The sequence below is a fragment of the Anneissia japonica genome, unplaced genomic scaffold, assembly GCF_011630105.1.
Source record: "Anneissia japonica isolate Jap-2015-1 unplaced genomic scaffold, ASM1163010v1 scaffold287836_len1076198_cov165, whole genome shotgun sequence".
Classification (NCBI taxonomy): Eukaryota; Metazoa; Echinodermata; class Crinoidea; order Comatulida; family Comatulidae; genus Anneissia; species Anneissia japonica.
The window spans coordinates 276194-292613 of NW_022729021.1; the positions used below are offsets into that span (position 1 = coordinate 276194).

Consider the following 16420-nt stretch of genomic DNA (forward strand, 5'->3'; position numbering starts at 1 on the left):
GCTTGAATCGAATACCTATTGGTTCCTCTATGTCTACTTCAGCCATATAAGGAAGTCTCTTATGGTTGGTCATAGACCATTTAAGTTAGTATTAGTGCATGAATACACATAGGTTATTATATCTATGTATGGACATCTTAACACCACTGCACTCTCCCAAGGGAGGTATATTGTACTCTAAATAAATTAGAAAGAAGAAATGCAGAAATTTATTAATATGTTTCATTTATTATTAATATTTTCATTGTTTATTTAGAAGAATGGCATTTTTAAATCAAGAGAATTTGAGGGAAATCAATTTTAGCTGGCCTCCTAAAAGAAACAAGCAACCTAAATAAACCTTCTTTATTTACCTGTCCAGGTGTTTATCGTACACACTTTGTTACTTTCCTCTGCTGTTCCATTCTTTCTTTTAGAATTATACATAATATTAAAGTAAAAAATAATAATACGCACAGAAAATCTAAAGCATACATTTGGTTTTCTGTGCTACAAAATTGATTCTTGGAATAAAGCAATAATTCATTTATTTAACACAATACTGCTAATAGTGTGAGAACCTCACTATTGTTATATAAATACACACCAAAAATAAATTAATCTACAAAACTAAATACGGTAAAACTAGGTGCCTAGCGATATTACTTTGCACTTAAGTCCATACAAGTGAAAGGCATGATAACTATACATGTTCATTCAAATTTATGTATTGTTACTAAATATTACCTAACGACTGTGTATTTTGTACTTACAAGCTGAATGAAAGAGATGCTAAAAGCTTACCGAGTTCTATTTTTGCTGTCACTATAAGTTTACTGTAACCATATAGTCGTAACTTATAGTTTTGTAGTTTGAATGAACGATCAACAAATCAGCAGGACCATAATTCACATAATAACATTATTAGTAGTGTATTCGTGTAATAATATGCCATAGTAACTTGTGCATGATTTTAGCAAATCTGATAACCAAGTAGAGACATTAGCTGAGGCGACTAAAACAAAGCGTGGATTGACAAACGTTGTTGTACGTAATTTTAACAACATGTTTAACAAAGGAAAACAAATTGATCGTGGGACTTTTCGTTGTTGAAGCTTTAGGAGTCCTCCACCCCCTGTGAAGCCAAAACCACAGGCCAGTTCCAATCCAGCACCTGATCCGAATCTGGTTATCGCACAGGCCCTGAATCAGAATCCCGAAGCTATGAAGTCGTAGGTTTCATTTTTATTTACATTCTTTTTATATTTATTTTTAATTCTTTTTCGTTGCATGAGCATCTTTTTGTAGGGTTATATTTTTTGGATATGATATTTTTGGTGTGTAGGTTTTTAATCATGTTTTTTCGTTCTATTTTTCCCCGAGTATTATGATTGATGCTTATATAAAAATTGTGTACGCATGTGCAAATTTAGTCTGTATTGTGAATAATTAAATATTACATTTATGCGCAGTATGATTTATGTATGTATATATTTTATAAATATATTTATGTACATTTTAAATTATTTGTATAATGGAAATTTGTGTGAAAGTAAGGCTATGTTATGTTAAGGTAGGGGTTGCAAGTAAAAGAGATATTAAAGCACCAAGAGAATTTTTTTTCTTAATATACCACCCACCCAAACATTTTTTTTTCTCTCTGATCAGTGTTGTGTTAGTATTTTTCAAAGCTATGATTGTTGTATGTTGAGTATGTGAGTGTGCTAATTATGAGTTTATTTCCAAATATAATAATTTATCATTTTTTTCTTTAATGTACACAATATAAACTTGTTATCATAAACTTTGGTAGCTACTGACTGTTTTAAAAATTAATGATTTAGTTATGTAATTCTTTCTTCCTTAGATTACAAACATTTGTAATGTCAAAACTGTTGTGGTACATTGAAATAAAAGTTTATTTCCAGTAGAATAATAATATAAAAATATATAAAAATAATATTAAGGATTAAAATATTTACTAGTTCATTACAAATTTTAATAATTTAAATTTACAACTCATAAGAAGAATAATAAATTTACTAATAATTTTATTTATTTAATAAACATTCTGTTTTAGTGGGTCTTATTTAATATAGCGGGTTATCCTCTGTTATGCATTTTATCTCATTGTCAATGTTTTGCATTTGGGTAAAAAAAAAAAAATTAAATTTATACTTTGTTATATTGAATGAATAACAATAAATATACTTAAATATAATACTTATATTTCAACACTAAATAAAATGTATACATGTTGTGTTTGACTATAGTAACCATGTGTTTTGTTGGTCAGTGTAAAGCATTTGTAGTTGTAGGTACAGTAGCATGTGGGCGCTGTTGAGAGCTCTGTATAACAGAATGCATGAATAGTTGTCCACCACGTCAAATCCTGCAAAATTGAAAACAAAATTATTTGTAAATATGCGCCAAAATTTGTACATCATAATTGTTTTATGTGTGCATCATATTTTGTTGTGATGCCATGTACATCCCCATTGATTAAATCCTGTTCAACTAAACAGACAATAAAAGTTTGAATACATTTTTTAAGAACTAGAGGATTGGCCAAGTTTGAAGGGAATAAGAAAGGGGCAAAATTTTGTTTGATCAGATAAATCTGAAGTAAGAATACAGGGTCAGATAAAGTCACATCAAACATTGTCTGATGACAATCAAGTTTATGATTCAGTGGTGGTCTAAAAAGGAGAAGGGTGCAATGTTGTGCCATGGGTCAAAATTATATTCTATAACATATATTATAAAACAGCAGCACTCACTCTATATTTGTGATACCCTGGACGTGATAATAAATTAGATGTAGAATATATCTTGTGAAATTTGCTGTATGGAGAATGCAACTATATATTTTGTATGTATTTATAGAACGGAATGATAGAATATATAGAACTGTGAATTGACTCAATCATAGATAAAATTTACTTATGAAGCAAAAATAAATAAATAAATATTGTATTTTTGTGTTTTATTTTAAGTAATTAATTTGTATTTTGATATTTTTAATAAACGTTGTGATTATATTTCTGAATACTGAATATTTAAAGTTAAGCTTTTTTCAATTGTATTTTATTTTAAGTAATTAATTTGTATTTATTAATGTGCTTTCATTTAATATTGTTTATTGAATATTTAGTTGCTTTTATTTTGATTATAAAATAATACAAATTAATAATGTATCAAATAATCATTTTGTAAACAAATTATCTAAAGTATAGATATATTCAAATTATGAATTATATTTGGAATGCATGACTGCACAGTTGTTATTGTCTCCTAAGCATCTTTAGGTTTTTACACAACTTGTGTTATGTAAGTTCTTTAGACGTGTGCTCATTTCCATTAGTAAAGAAGCCAGTTTAAACTTTAATCAAATGTTTATTTTTAGAGTGCTCATTCAATAATGGACTTTGTAATTTTGACATAAAAATTTACAGTATCTTGTTTGAAATTTTGTTTCTAAATTTATTTTTACAAACTGCTCATACATTTGAATTATTTTAGATCAATATTTGTTCTTTAAAAATCGGTGGTTCTTTTTTTTTTTTTTTTTTTTTAATGTGAAAATATAAATTTTGCCACCATTATTAAATTTTAAAAACACAAATCCGAATTTGAATCATTTGATTTGAAATTTTATCACTTTTGTGAATCATCTGATTGATTTATTTGAGTTTTGCATTCAAAATATGTTCATTCCTTTCAGTGTTTGTGGCATCAAGCCCGTGTTTACCGTTCAAAGCAAAGTTTCCCATCAGATCCCTTGGGAAAAGGAAGGTCCATCATCGCCGCGGTAATGACAACAAACAAAAACAACACGTACCACGTAGTCAAATCCTCATATTGTATATGCATGTATGCGTGTTACATTAAGACCTTTTTAGGCTGCTTGTGTTGTGTAGTTTTATTGTCCATTTTAGGTGTGCAAGTTCGTAGGATTAATTTTAGAGTAACACTTTTTATATATGATGTTCAGATATTTACCACATACGTGTTTGCTTACGTGCGCACTAATGACACTGTATCAAAGCATGCAAACGTGAACATTTCACATGTGAAGAATTGTGTCAGGTCAGTTCAACTGTACTCCCAACCCATTCCACTTATCACCCACTAACACTATGTGTGTTTCAGAACCATTTTCATCAGTCCTGTCAGTGCTTTTGTGGTTTTCAATGTTCACATTAAAAGTATCATAGGTAACAAAGTTATATTTAAAGTATTTAAATGGGGTGTTACTACAAGTATACGCTTTTTGAAACTAAGTTTCTTGTGGTGTGTGTGATATTTATTTCTACTGATGAAGTTGCATTTTGAATTTTGAATTTGCATAACGGTTTTCAATCCTTCGTCTGCCTTTGATTGTGTTTGATTATTTCAGACTCACCAAATTTACAAAATATATAGGTTGACTGATGTTTGGTTAACCATTTTCTGAGACTACAAACTGTTATTCATTTGACAAAAGACATGGCATATGTATCGTAAATTTCTTAAATCTTCCATCTTCCATTTTGAATAGTGTCTATAAGTGCTGAGGTGTTTTTACATTTGGTCTAAAAAACATAATTTTATTGGAAGCAATAAACTTTTATTGAATTAAATTTTCTATTAGTTTTTACTTCGCCTCAAACATCAAATGATAGTACAGTACAATGGTGTAAAGTTTTTCAGAGTGGTGGTTTAAATGTTCGTTATTTTAGTGGGGATAGTTGCCTTTGTGTGGATGTTTGTATGGGGTGGTGTGTATGCGTATGTTTTTGTGCGAGTGTACGTTTATTTCCATTTCTGTTCATCTTCATTTCATTGTTCATATACACATTGTCAAACGTAAAATATCATTATTAATCAATCATTCCACCATAAAAAAAAAATAATAATGAGACTAAAGAGAGAAAAAATATTGGTCCAAGCATTATTACAAGTGTTTATAATTATGTTTTTTTAACCATACACACAAATAACAGACTACTAAATTGAAAATAAGCAGGGAAAATGTTGAGATAAAGAGTGCTTACATAGGAGCCTATACTCTGCTGAATTCAAAAAAATATCTTACCATTAATATTAACAATTAGGAAGTTAGGATGTTCAATTCAGGGATTCAGAAATGCTCCTAAACTCTTAACAATTCATATTTTAAATATATGTAGAGACTCAATATGTACAATGCATTTTATACATGTTAATTATAATTACTGTTTATTATCATTTTTGGGTTTTTTTTTAATTAAGAATTTTGTTTGTAAAGTAATACAATTACTCATTCCTTGATCTAATTTAAAAATTGTATTTATTTTTATATTTTGTTTGCTTACTCACTGTTTTTAATTAATCATTAATTTTACAGAATCGCTTTGTCTTCATGTTGAATGATTGGGTTTTCATTGTATTATAAATTGGTGTTTAATCATATTTAATTTGGGAAATAATTTATGTCGATCATGGATTATGTATTTAGAATTTAGAAATCTTTGTGGTGTTTTTAATTTTTTCAACTGCATGGTATTTCTGGCATGTTTATTCCAGTATTGACTATGATGATCTTCCGCCGCCTCCGTCACCTACTGAATTCCAACCATACGACGCCTCATCAGAGCAAAATGACTTTCCAGCGCCACCGCCCCCTCCTCCTCCTCCCCCAGGTCCGGAATTCACCATAAACGTTGCCAGACCTATGGGGCTAGAGATGAAGCGAAGCCCACCTCCGGATGTTCCGGTTTATAAAGCTCCGGGGTAAAAATTAAACCAACATACTTGCATTCAGTATAGCTTCACATATAATTTACTAACATCTAACTTTCGTACAATATCAATGTTTAATACAAAACCAATTCATGTCATTTTGATTGAATAATTAATTTGTTTATAAAGCATTAAAAAAAAAAATTTACAAAAAAAATAGCCTGAAACTTTGGTTTTGTATCTTATATACTGCAAATTTGTGGTTGTACATTGAACTTAATACCATCACATATTGTCACATTACCTTTAACTCTTTTTCAATCTTTCCACCTTTCCACCTCTCTGTGGATCTCATTCCCTTATCCTTCTATTCTTCATTGTTGTTCAGTTTATATTTAATTATGAAAATACTACAAATATGATACATATTATAATAGCTCATCAGCTAACCTAAATACTGTACCTGTTTAAAGGTGATAATTGCATCTGTTTGCAAAAATCAAAATAGATAGTTGGTAAATTTATTGCATAATGTAAAACATATTTACAAAAAATTCAAATACAGTAATTATTAACATAGTTTGGAGTAAATTTATCATATTTGAAAATGAGCTGAACAGAAATATTATGCATAAAACAGCTGCTCTATATTGCATGTATTTACACTTATTTTTACGTTGTTGTTGTCCTCGTCTTAATATCTTCATCACATCACAGCTCATTTCATGTGTTTCAACCATCTTTATCTTGCGTGTTAATCATCAAGAAAAAATTGTTAGTTTTAAAATACATTTCAAATAGAGTACATTCCATGCAAAACAGATGAAATATGAACAAACAAATTTCCATGCCGTAGATGAATAAAGTTTTACCTTACCTTAAGAGTTGAGACATGTAGTTAATGGTGAAGTAATTACTAGTGTGTTGCTTGATTGTTGTTGTTGACACCATTTCACCAAAATGTGTACTCAAGTATGTAATAGAAAGTAAGTATAAATTCAAAAATACAAAACCTAGCATTAAACTAGACATGAATTAAACACTTTGTTAGACCATGGAGGTATAATGGTTAGACTGCTAAATACCAAGTAAGATATTTGTAAACACTATGTTAGATATTCCTAGATATGAAGTTCAACCATACAGAACATTAACCGAAAGGTCCACTGATTATTCTAAGATAAGATAGTATAATACATATTCCAAGTATAAAAAAGAATGCACATCATCGTGTCGGGATACAATATTTCAACATTAATTATGTCCCTGATGATGACATAATTAATGTCGAAATATTGAATCCAGACACAATGGCGTGCATTTCGATAATTGGAGTATGTATTATATTATCTTATATTGAACATTGTTAGACACAGTTTTACACTAGCTTAATCACTATGTTAGCCACTATTAAACGCTATGTTAGCCAATATTAAATAAGTATGTTAGATTGCTAAATACCAATTAAGATATCTGTAAACTCTATGTTAGATGTTCCTAAATATAAAGTTTGATATAATTGAACATTGTTAGACATAGTTATACACTAAAAAAATAGTCACTATTAAATACTATGCTATACACTATTAAACACTAAATTAAACACTATGTTTACTATTATTACTAAATACCAAGCTCGATGTCACAAAATACTAAGCTGAACATCATTAGATGCTAAAGCTTTTTTAACCCAAAATAATTTAGAAACTAATTTTAGTGTGCTGTTAAGAAATCTCATTTTCTCAACCTGTAGAACCATGCTAGAATATCTAGATAAATCTATTTTTGCATGATAAAAATTCATTAAAGTAAAATGTATATAAAATGATAAATATGAATAGGCAATTATCATAGTTGCCAAGAAATTTATGGTAAGTACAGTAGACATAAATATGATTGATATTACGTATTACCTATTTTACGTTTTGCATTATAGCCTGTTTATTATTTTCTCTACATTGATTTTATTATGCAAAAAAAATAAACAATGGGTAACATTTCCTGAGGAAATGTAGAATAAAATAATATTGGGCCCTCGGTAGAACAGTATTATTATTTTTAATGAATGAAAATTGTATATAATTAATGACACCCAAAATAGTTTGTCTAGCAAAATTTGAAAATGAAATAAATAAATAAATAATTGAAACAAGATAATTGGTATGAATAATAACCTGTGACCTTGAATACCACAAAGGAAGTTATGACAGATACAGAAATGCATCACATCCTCTACAATGATACCAAGGTTCTGTCATAGCATATCTCACCTTCTTCAGGGACTACCAGCCAAACCTTAAATTTTTCATATATTTCTTTGCTTTGTTTATTTTATCTCATCGGGTTGCTTGTGCACTCACTCACTCTCTGTTTACCTTGCTCTCCGCACTTGATTTCTCTCCAGCGAGGACCAGCCTGAAAGGATTAAAGTGATGTTTCTGCCTGACAGTGGGTAACTACAGACGCTTTTGCTTGTCTCATATTTTCTTTGTAATGTCTTGTGTTTATGTAGCCAATGTAGGCCTACCATAGAAGATCAGGCTTGTCGTTAAATGCTAGGCCTACAGATTGTACCTTTATGTTTGTGTATTTGCTATTCTGTCGCATTGGGTTGCTCTGCTTTTTACTTATTCAGTGGTCGCTTTATTTATGTTGTAATTTTTAAGATATATTTGTTGTATTGTACTGTAGATTAATTGAGATTAAACAATTATAAGACTTCTGCAGTTACTGATAAGAAATTCAGTTGAAGTTTAATAGCTTGATGGTTAAAGTGCTGGCTTTCCAATATCAATGCCCTGGGTTCAGTGCTTGTTATGGTACAGTATTTTATCTCACGACCAAAAACCAATTTACATCGTAAGACTCACAATGAGACTTGGTTAATTAAGTTCCCTGCTGGACATATCATTGGGCCTAAGAGAAAATTAGAATAAAATTTTTTAAATATTAAATGAAAAATAAAATTTTCAAAAATTTGTGTAGAGTGATGCGAAGCTTAGATCAAAAACAGTAGTGACAAATTAATTTGCCAGTGATGCTTCTGCGATTGTCTTCTTTTTTCACCTACATCTTTTTTTCTTGTTTTTAAGTTTAAGCATATAACTATCAATTAAATTCTTTTAATATTATTTTTGCACTTGGTACATCTGACTAATCCCCTTTTTTGAGAATGAATTTACCATTTACTATGTTTTATTTTTTAAATAAATTATCTTGTGATATGCTTATTAACCAATAAGACTTAAAGGTTTAATTCCGATCTGATACTGTATAAACCTTACCGGTTTAATCCTGACTTGATAGAATTATAAATTGGTTTAATCCTGTGCTGGTTTAATCCTGACTTGGTTAAATCCTACCCTGATTTAATCTTAATCTGGTTTATTCCTGATTGGGATTAATTCTTACATAGTTTAAACCTGAGCTGGTTTATTCCTGATCTGGTTTAATCCTTGATTGAATCTGAAACTGGTGTAAACATTGCAGGTTTAATCCTGACCTGGTTTAAACATGTGCTGGTTTAATCAAATTTTAATCTGGTTTAATCCTAACCTGATTTAATCTTACTGGTTTAAGCCTGAATTTTATGTTTAAAAAAAATATAAATTCTGATTATTTATAATCACCCTGATTTAAATTTAATGAATTTCTAAGCTTTGGTAAGGTAGGTCATAGACACATGGAAATTTTATTAAGGGACATGTTAATACCACAATGTTCAAATTTTGTGCAAGGGATTTAGATGAACCTCATATGTAGTTATAATTCAAATTGTGCAGTAATTTATAGAATGTTTACCTAAAATGCAGTAAAAGAATTATCTGAATTGTTTGAGATTTTATGTGGGTATTATCAAAATTTTAAGATTAAATTTTTAAAGCAATAATCCTACCAATTGTAATTGATGTTATGCATAGATCTAAAGAATTTTATTGTTATAAGAAATTATCTTATTATTAATGTTATTGTGGGGATTATACTTTTTTGATGCACATTGTAATACATCGGCTTCTATTTGTGGGTTATTTACATAATTTTGTTTTTACTTCTATTCCACAGCAAAAAGTCCACACCAAGCCAAATTGCACAGCAGAGCCGCATGGCCAAGAATGCCCAGCCAAAAGCGTTCTCACCGTCACCACAGGCATACACCCCATCGCCACAGGCATACACTCCTCCACGACAGGCCAATCGTACGTACAATATTCCATCATCTTAGGTCTGTAATGATTATGAATACTCATGTTCTCGAGCTGTAGTAGTGGTTGATTGCCAATTTTTTGTTCATGGATATTTGTTGAAGTAGTGGACTGCACTTGAATAGGTTGGTGGTTAAGGTGCTCACCTTCTAACCCAGGGTCCTTGGTTCAAATCCTCTCAGATTTCAGGATTTTTTCTACACTCCATAAGTCTTGTTATGAGACTAGTTTATGTAGAGCATCATGTCTGCTGTATAGGTTTGTCATATGAAGGGATTGCCACCAATCTAATAGGGCAGTGATTATGTCACTATTGGTAATCCTTGGCAATGTGCTTAAAGGAGTAAAGTTAATGAAATAAAAAAAGATTACATTCTGCATTCATAATTTTCATTTTATATGTAAAAACTGAAAATATTTGGAAAAACAAGCAAACATAAAAATGCAAACTCTCAGCTTAGTTTTGAATTTTTTTTTTCCAAAGCCCCACAAGCACCTGGTGACCCAGTTTTGCCTACAGTACCTGTGTTTAGACCGAGTCAACCCAAAGCCCCATCAGGCCCAGCAGCCCCTGCCCCATTTTCCACAGTTCCTAGGCCTGCCAACCCAGGTGTTCCTAAGGCCACCCCAGCTGGCACCCGTACACCAACATGCGAGGGATGCGGACAGATAATCAGGTAAGCAATGAATTGTGGGTACCATTTAATACTTTACTATTTATCTACATACTATAATTTTAGCAATTAAAACAGTTAATTTATATTTATCTGCTGGTGTACTAAAATGTGATATCCATATTTCATTTCATTTATTCGACCAATACACATTTAAAAAAGGTACAGTACAACAAAAATTTTGGTCAGGGGCAGCTTAAGCAAAAAAAAATTTTTTTTTTTAAATAAAATAAATAAAAAATAAATATAAAAGTAATTATTATATTAGATGAGTGCTGACTTATGTATATAATTTTAGATTCAAATTTAATTTTTCTTAAGCATTTCCTGTGTGAATCAGACCACATTTTGAATAATTTTTTGGTTTCTGAATATTTCAATAGAGGGCCATTTGTATCAGCTGTTGGCAAAAATTGGCATCCAGAACATTTTGTCTGCGCTCACTGCCACGAACCCTTACAAAATATTGGATTTGTTGAAGAAAAGGGTAAAATCTACTGCGAGAAGGACTACACCAACCTGTACGCTCCTAAATGCAGCAAGTGTATGAAGAGTGTAGCTGGGGTAAGGATAATTTATTATTTGACACCCTCAAACATGGAAAGTAAACCTGTTTTCTTTTTTAACTGACAACCACCCAAACAAGGCTTGTTCACTGTTTAAACACGATCACTGCTAGGGACAGCCGGATCCAGATATGTCCGAAAAGGAGTGGCCAATCGAGACAGTTTTGGGCGCTCATTTTTTTCTTTTCTTTTTCTCTTTTTTTTTTTTTTTTGACTTTCCAACAAGGGTGGAGGAGAGACGTGAGTTCTCTTCCGACAGGGTTTACTCATGGTGCCAAGTTCACGTCCAAACTTGTCTAAAGCCTGCTTTTTTTTTAATCGCTACACTGTCCTGTAGTATTTTCAGTGCAATCGTTGTACTGCATAGCATTCCACGACGCAATCGAGAATGCTCCCCTAATTCGACTGACCAATCGGCATCACAAAAGCTGTCGGCGAGAGCATGTAGCAATTGTATGGAAACCAAGGTTAACATACCACTATTGCACTTTAACTCACTGGCGGTAGTCGCCAGAACACAAACTCTCGCCCTGGTGGTTTATGGAAGGACCTGGAAAAAAATGATCTAAAAATAACTATTGTATGTTTGTTCGTGTTTCACTATTGTTGATGGAAATGTTTTTCATTATGGTGGCACCTTTTATGCCTTGGGATGGAACTATAAGATAATGCTTAGCACTCAATGTGTCGGTAGGAGATTCATTGAGTGATTTATGTATTTGATTGCATGTATGATTGATTGATTGATATATATATTGATTAATTAATTTCATCAATTATTGATTGATTTAATGATTGAGTAATTTATTTACAGTGCATGGTTCAATTTATTCCTCAGAAATGTGTAAATGCCCTTGGTGGTCAGTTCCATCCAGAATGCTTCGTTTGCTTCCACTGCAACCAGCCGATATCAGGAAACAGCTTCCACACAAATGAAGGGAAGGTTTACTGTACTGCAGGTAAGATTTTGTATCTCTATCACCTTATTCCCACTGCTGTATCCATCCTCCCCACTTTCCATTGTGCATGCCCCAACTCTATAGTAGCCCCATCTTACAAATATGACCACCCCCCCCCACCCCATCAATTCTTCTAGATATAGTACTTCCATTAAAGGCCAAAGAATTTTGTCCATTTTATCCATATCCATTAATCTCTGCCTCTAATAGTAATGGTAATGGTTGAAGACATATAGCTATAGGTTTTTAGTGCCTACTGTAATCTTTTTTCTATATGCAGAGCTCTGTTTTTTTGTATCTCTAATCTTAATATTTACAGTAGTGTAAAATATAATTAGTCTTGTATGCCCTGGTAAGTAATTAACATTTTGGCAATTCTGTCTACTTTGTGTGGGACTATATTTCATCTTTATAGTCTATAAACTATAAATTTTGTCTTGTAATTATCTTTATAAAATACATCACATGAGTGGAAAATGATATGCAAGTACCTGTAAATATAACTTTTATTTACTGTGTTTTATTTTGTTTTTATTAAATTTGTTGACCTCCTCAGATTATAACGCCTTGTTCTCGACCACCTGCGCATCTTGTATGTTTGCGATAGAACCCGGCGATGAGTGGCTAGAGGCCCTTGGTACCAGCTGGCATTCAAACTGTTTCAACTGTAATGTAAGTCAACCAATAATATTCAAGTTCTATCAATAACAGGGGTTCCAAGTCTCACGCAAGTCTTCCAGAAAGCAGGAAAGCCTTACGCCTACTCCTGCAAGCAGGCAAAAATATCCCAGAACTTCTAACCCATCTTCTGCAAATTCATGATATTTGCATGCTTTCTCTGTATTATCAAGTCAGCTTGCGAGGATATCACCAGTTGCAGCAAATCAAAATTAGTATTGAAAATGTTTCCATTGTTACAACGTTTTAAATTTTTATATATTTATAATATAATTTTTTGTTAGAATAGTTTCATCCGGTTTGAATATGATATTGTAAATTGAAATTCGTTTTTACTCAACCACAATAATATATTATGCGTACTTGCGACGTTTCATGTGCTTTCAGCAACACTTCGACAGCTGAAGGCACACGAAACGTCGCAAGTACGTATAATATATTATTGTGGATTAGTAAAAACAAATTTCAATTTACTATAATATAATTTATTAGTTTCCAATATAAATTATAAATATCTGCAATCAATAACATATGTTTGGAGGTTAGTGGGACATTTGGGTCCTATTGGGCAGGTTGGGGGCATTTTCTTACCTTTTTTGAGGGTTCAAGAAGAAATGATTCCATTTTAATCTCTTATCTAATTGATTTCACCCTTGGTCGGAGATTTTTTGGCAGCTTTGGAGGAGGGAGCCTTCTTCCCTGAATTAATCACTGTTATCCATACACTAATTTTAAATGTTATCCCCAATGTGGAAGGCATACATATCCAGTACTTATTTCCTTTGCATCCAGCTGCTATTTAACTAAAAAATGTTTTTTGTTTATCTTTATTACCTAGGCTTGTCAAGTCAACCTCGAAGGTCATGGATTTTATGCTAAGAATGGAAAGCCATACTGCCCTCAACATGCATAAAAAAATATATGAAAATACACTAAAAACCAGGCAACCAATCTGTTTGGTTCATTGCACACAATTTACCAACAGACGGCAAGTAACGTGTATTTTAGTGAAGAGCTGATGTGTGATGGCTTTGTCCATTTCGTTGCCACTTGCGCAATTTATTCTTTTAGGTTTAATGAAATTTGATAAACAGTCTTCCACAATTTAGTATAAACAATTTATTTTTGTGCAAAGCACCCCCAGTCCAAAATTTGATGCTTTTATTCTTCTACAGAATGAAAAAATAATTTTATCAAAAAATATAGTTATTATATGACTTCTATTGAAATTATTACTTTTATAAATTGTGTAGTTGTATTTTTGTGTTAGTGTAACTTATAGAAGAAATTCCTATTCATGTACATCTTATAAAATTGAAATATTTGCCATTAATAATTTAGGTGTTGCTTTCCCAGACAATGTAATGGTTGATAAATTATTCAGTATTACAAAGCATTTTGAGTAATTAGATTTACTGTACAGGTATCCCAGTAATAAAGTACAGTATAGTGAAAATATTTTTCTGAGAACATACTAAATATACAACATTAATTAACATTAATTCAATAACATGCTACTATGTTTTAAATTACATTCACTCCTAAAATCATGTTACATTTACAGTGTAATGGAATATTGCATTTCTGTAGTGATTATATTCTTAATGTAAGCATAATTTGGATTGAGCAAAAAAAAAAGGTATATATAAAATAACATTTAAGCCGCGTTCACACCATATAGATTTGTTTGTGACAAATTTTATGTAATTTGCCCATGTGTGGGTATGATGTTACTGTTATTCATCATATGAAATTTAATAGTGGGGACAGACAATATCAAAATAACATAACCGATGTTAGCCAGCAAACGGTTTGAACTCACCATTTTCAGCTGCTAAATCATTTAGTGTGTGATACAGCGTTTATGCTGTTTCCAGTCATCCAATCAAATTAAAGGGATTTGCATTTGAGGCTGACTACTTGTTTGTGATTGGACAAGGTATTTTATTTTCCCTAAGCTCCTCCCATTCAGAATTAAGTGGGTACCTGGTAGGTTCGAGATTCTAATGCGCTGATTACAAGCTGCAATATTATAGATTACTCCACTAGGGAGCTAAAGTATGAGTTACATAGCCGTTTGATCTGATGATCGGAGTCATGAGAGCGCATAAAGTTTGTGGCATGGTGCGCTGTAAAACTGACTTATATTATTTGTTATTTTTTTTAGTTGTAATTTAATATCAATGGATAAAAATATTCGCATAAAATGAATACAATAATATTTAAAATTCCTTGATATTGGTATTGTTAAGTATTATTTTGATACCACGTTTTGATTGCCATTTCTTATGCTGTGATTTTTAGAGTCAATTGCTGGTTAATGTGGCTTTTCTTGGAATGTTTAAAACGGGGATATAGGAGAGTGTTCACAGTACATTGCAATTTATATGATATTAATTAAAAGCAATTATTTTGATGAGGAAAGAACCCCCAAAACCTAGATGCTATTACTAGTCTGTGAGCCTATTGCAAAGATTAACAAAACTAGATTGTTTAACAAATTAACACAATGATAAAACTATTAGAAATTTCAATAACATAATATTATTATTACATGAAATTGTAATTAAGTCTTGTTTAGATGTACAGTAGTTAATTAATTAACTATTAATTATATCTGTACCAGACAATGCTGTCAGGAGTTGGTGTCACCTTAACTCTATTTGTAGATGTCTTTTTGTATGAGTTAAATACAGTATACATTTTTATTTTGTAAGTTATAAAGCTCAGTGGGTTTTCATAACTAACTGGCAAGTGCCATTTGCAGATGGTATGCGACAATTACAATATGTTGTCATTGACAGTATTATTTCCATGTGATATTTGTGATGTCTTGCTTATAATATCATGTAACAATTGTTTACATTGTTATTGACATATGATTGTGATATCACGAATGTAAAATTATTTGACAATTGATTTTCATCATAATGTCATTTTAAATACACCTTGCGACAGATGTGATGTTACGTTTGACAGTGCCAAGGAATACAGTATTGCGAAAAATATCTGACATGAATGCCATCCTTAAAATGTTGGTGTCATCACAGACGCATGGTGTCGTGATTGCAAATGTCATTGACATCATCGTATAGTACAGTGCAACTTGATCCCCTATTGTGATATCATGTGACATTTTTAATGAAAATACCATCACAATGTGACACTGATTCCAGTAAATCGATGACAGTTTTGTTAATGTACTTTGTTTTCAGGTAACATAGTCAATAAAACTTATGATAGTGATTGTGATGCCATATTTCACTTGCTATTACATTTAATATATAACAAGCTGATACCATTTGTAAATGGCCTGGTGGCCTAATACTTTCGATGCCAGTGACAAAATAGTGCAAAGTTAGTTGCACCGCTAAAATCATATTAATCCTAAATTTGCCATGTAGAAAAAATAAAGTAGGTTTATAATATTTATACAATGGTTCTGTTGATGTTTTTTTTTGTACTGGATCCACAGCATCACACTGGCATGCCATTTCCCATTCATATAGGCCTATAAATTGGGCTTTTTCGACTGGTTCATTTCGTTGTGAGTACGAATTTTCGTTGAGTATTATTTTCATTCGACTGGTTCGTAAAATAGACTTCGTTGACAACGAAAATTAAAGTAACAAGAATGCGTTAATCAGCGTTAAATATGG

General features: G+C 31.4%; 1 protein-coding gene across 15 annotated transcripts in view; it reads left to right on the forward strand.

The window, feature by feature from the left end:
• Positions 1–16195, forward strand: part of LOC117114629 (PDZ and LIM domain protein 7-like) — a 53999-nt gene extending 37804 nt beyond the window's left edge. For 5 of the 15 annotated variants that reach the window (XM_033258321.1, XM_033258322.1, XM_033258323.1 and 2 more), the window contains 10 exons: positions 1095–1211; positions 3704–3790; positions 5527–5733; positions 8087–8134; positions 9745–9878; positions 10369–10561; positions 10942–11122; positions 11963–12083; positions 12640–12755; positions 13600–16195. In XM_033258321.1, coding sequence (XP_033114212.1) covers positions 1095–1211; positions 3704–3790; positions 5527–5733; positions 8087–8134; positions 9745–9878; positions 10369–10561; positions 10942–11122; positions 11963–12083; positions 12640–12755; positions 13600–13674 — 1279 coding nt within the window. In that variant the 3' untranslated portion in view covers positions 13675–16195. The remainder of the gene's footprint in view (positions 1–1094; positions 1212–3703; positions 3791–5526; positions 5734–8086; positions 8135–9744; positions 9879–10368; positions 10562–10941; positions 11123–11962; positions 12084–12639; positions 12756–13599) is intronic. The other 10 variants (XM_033258326.1, XM_033258330.1, XM_033258327.1 and 7 more) reach the window with 10 other exon arrangements.
• The last annotated feature ends 225 nt before the right edge of the window (positions 16196–16420 follow it).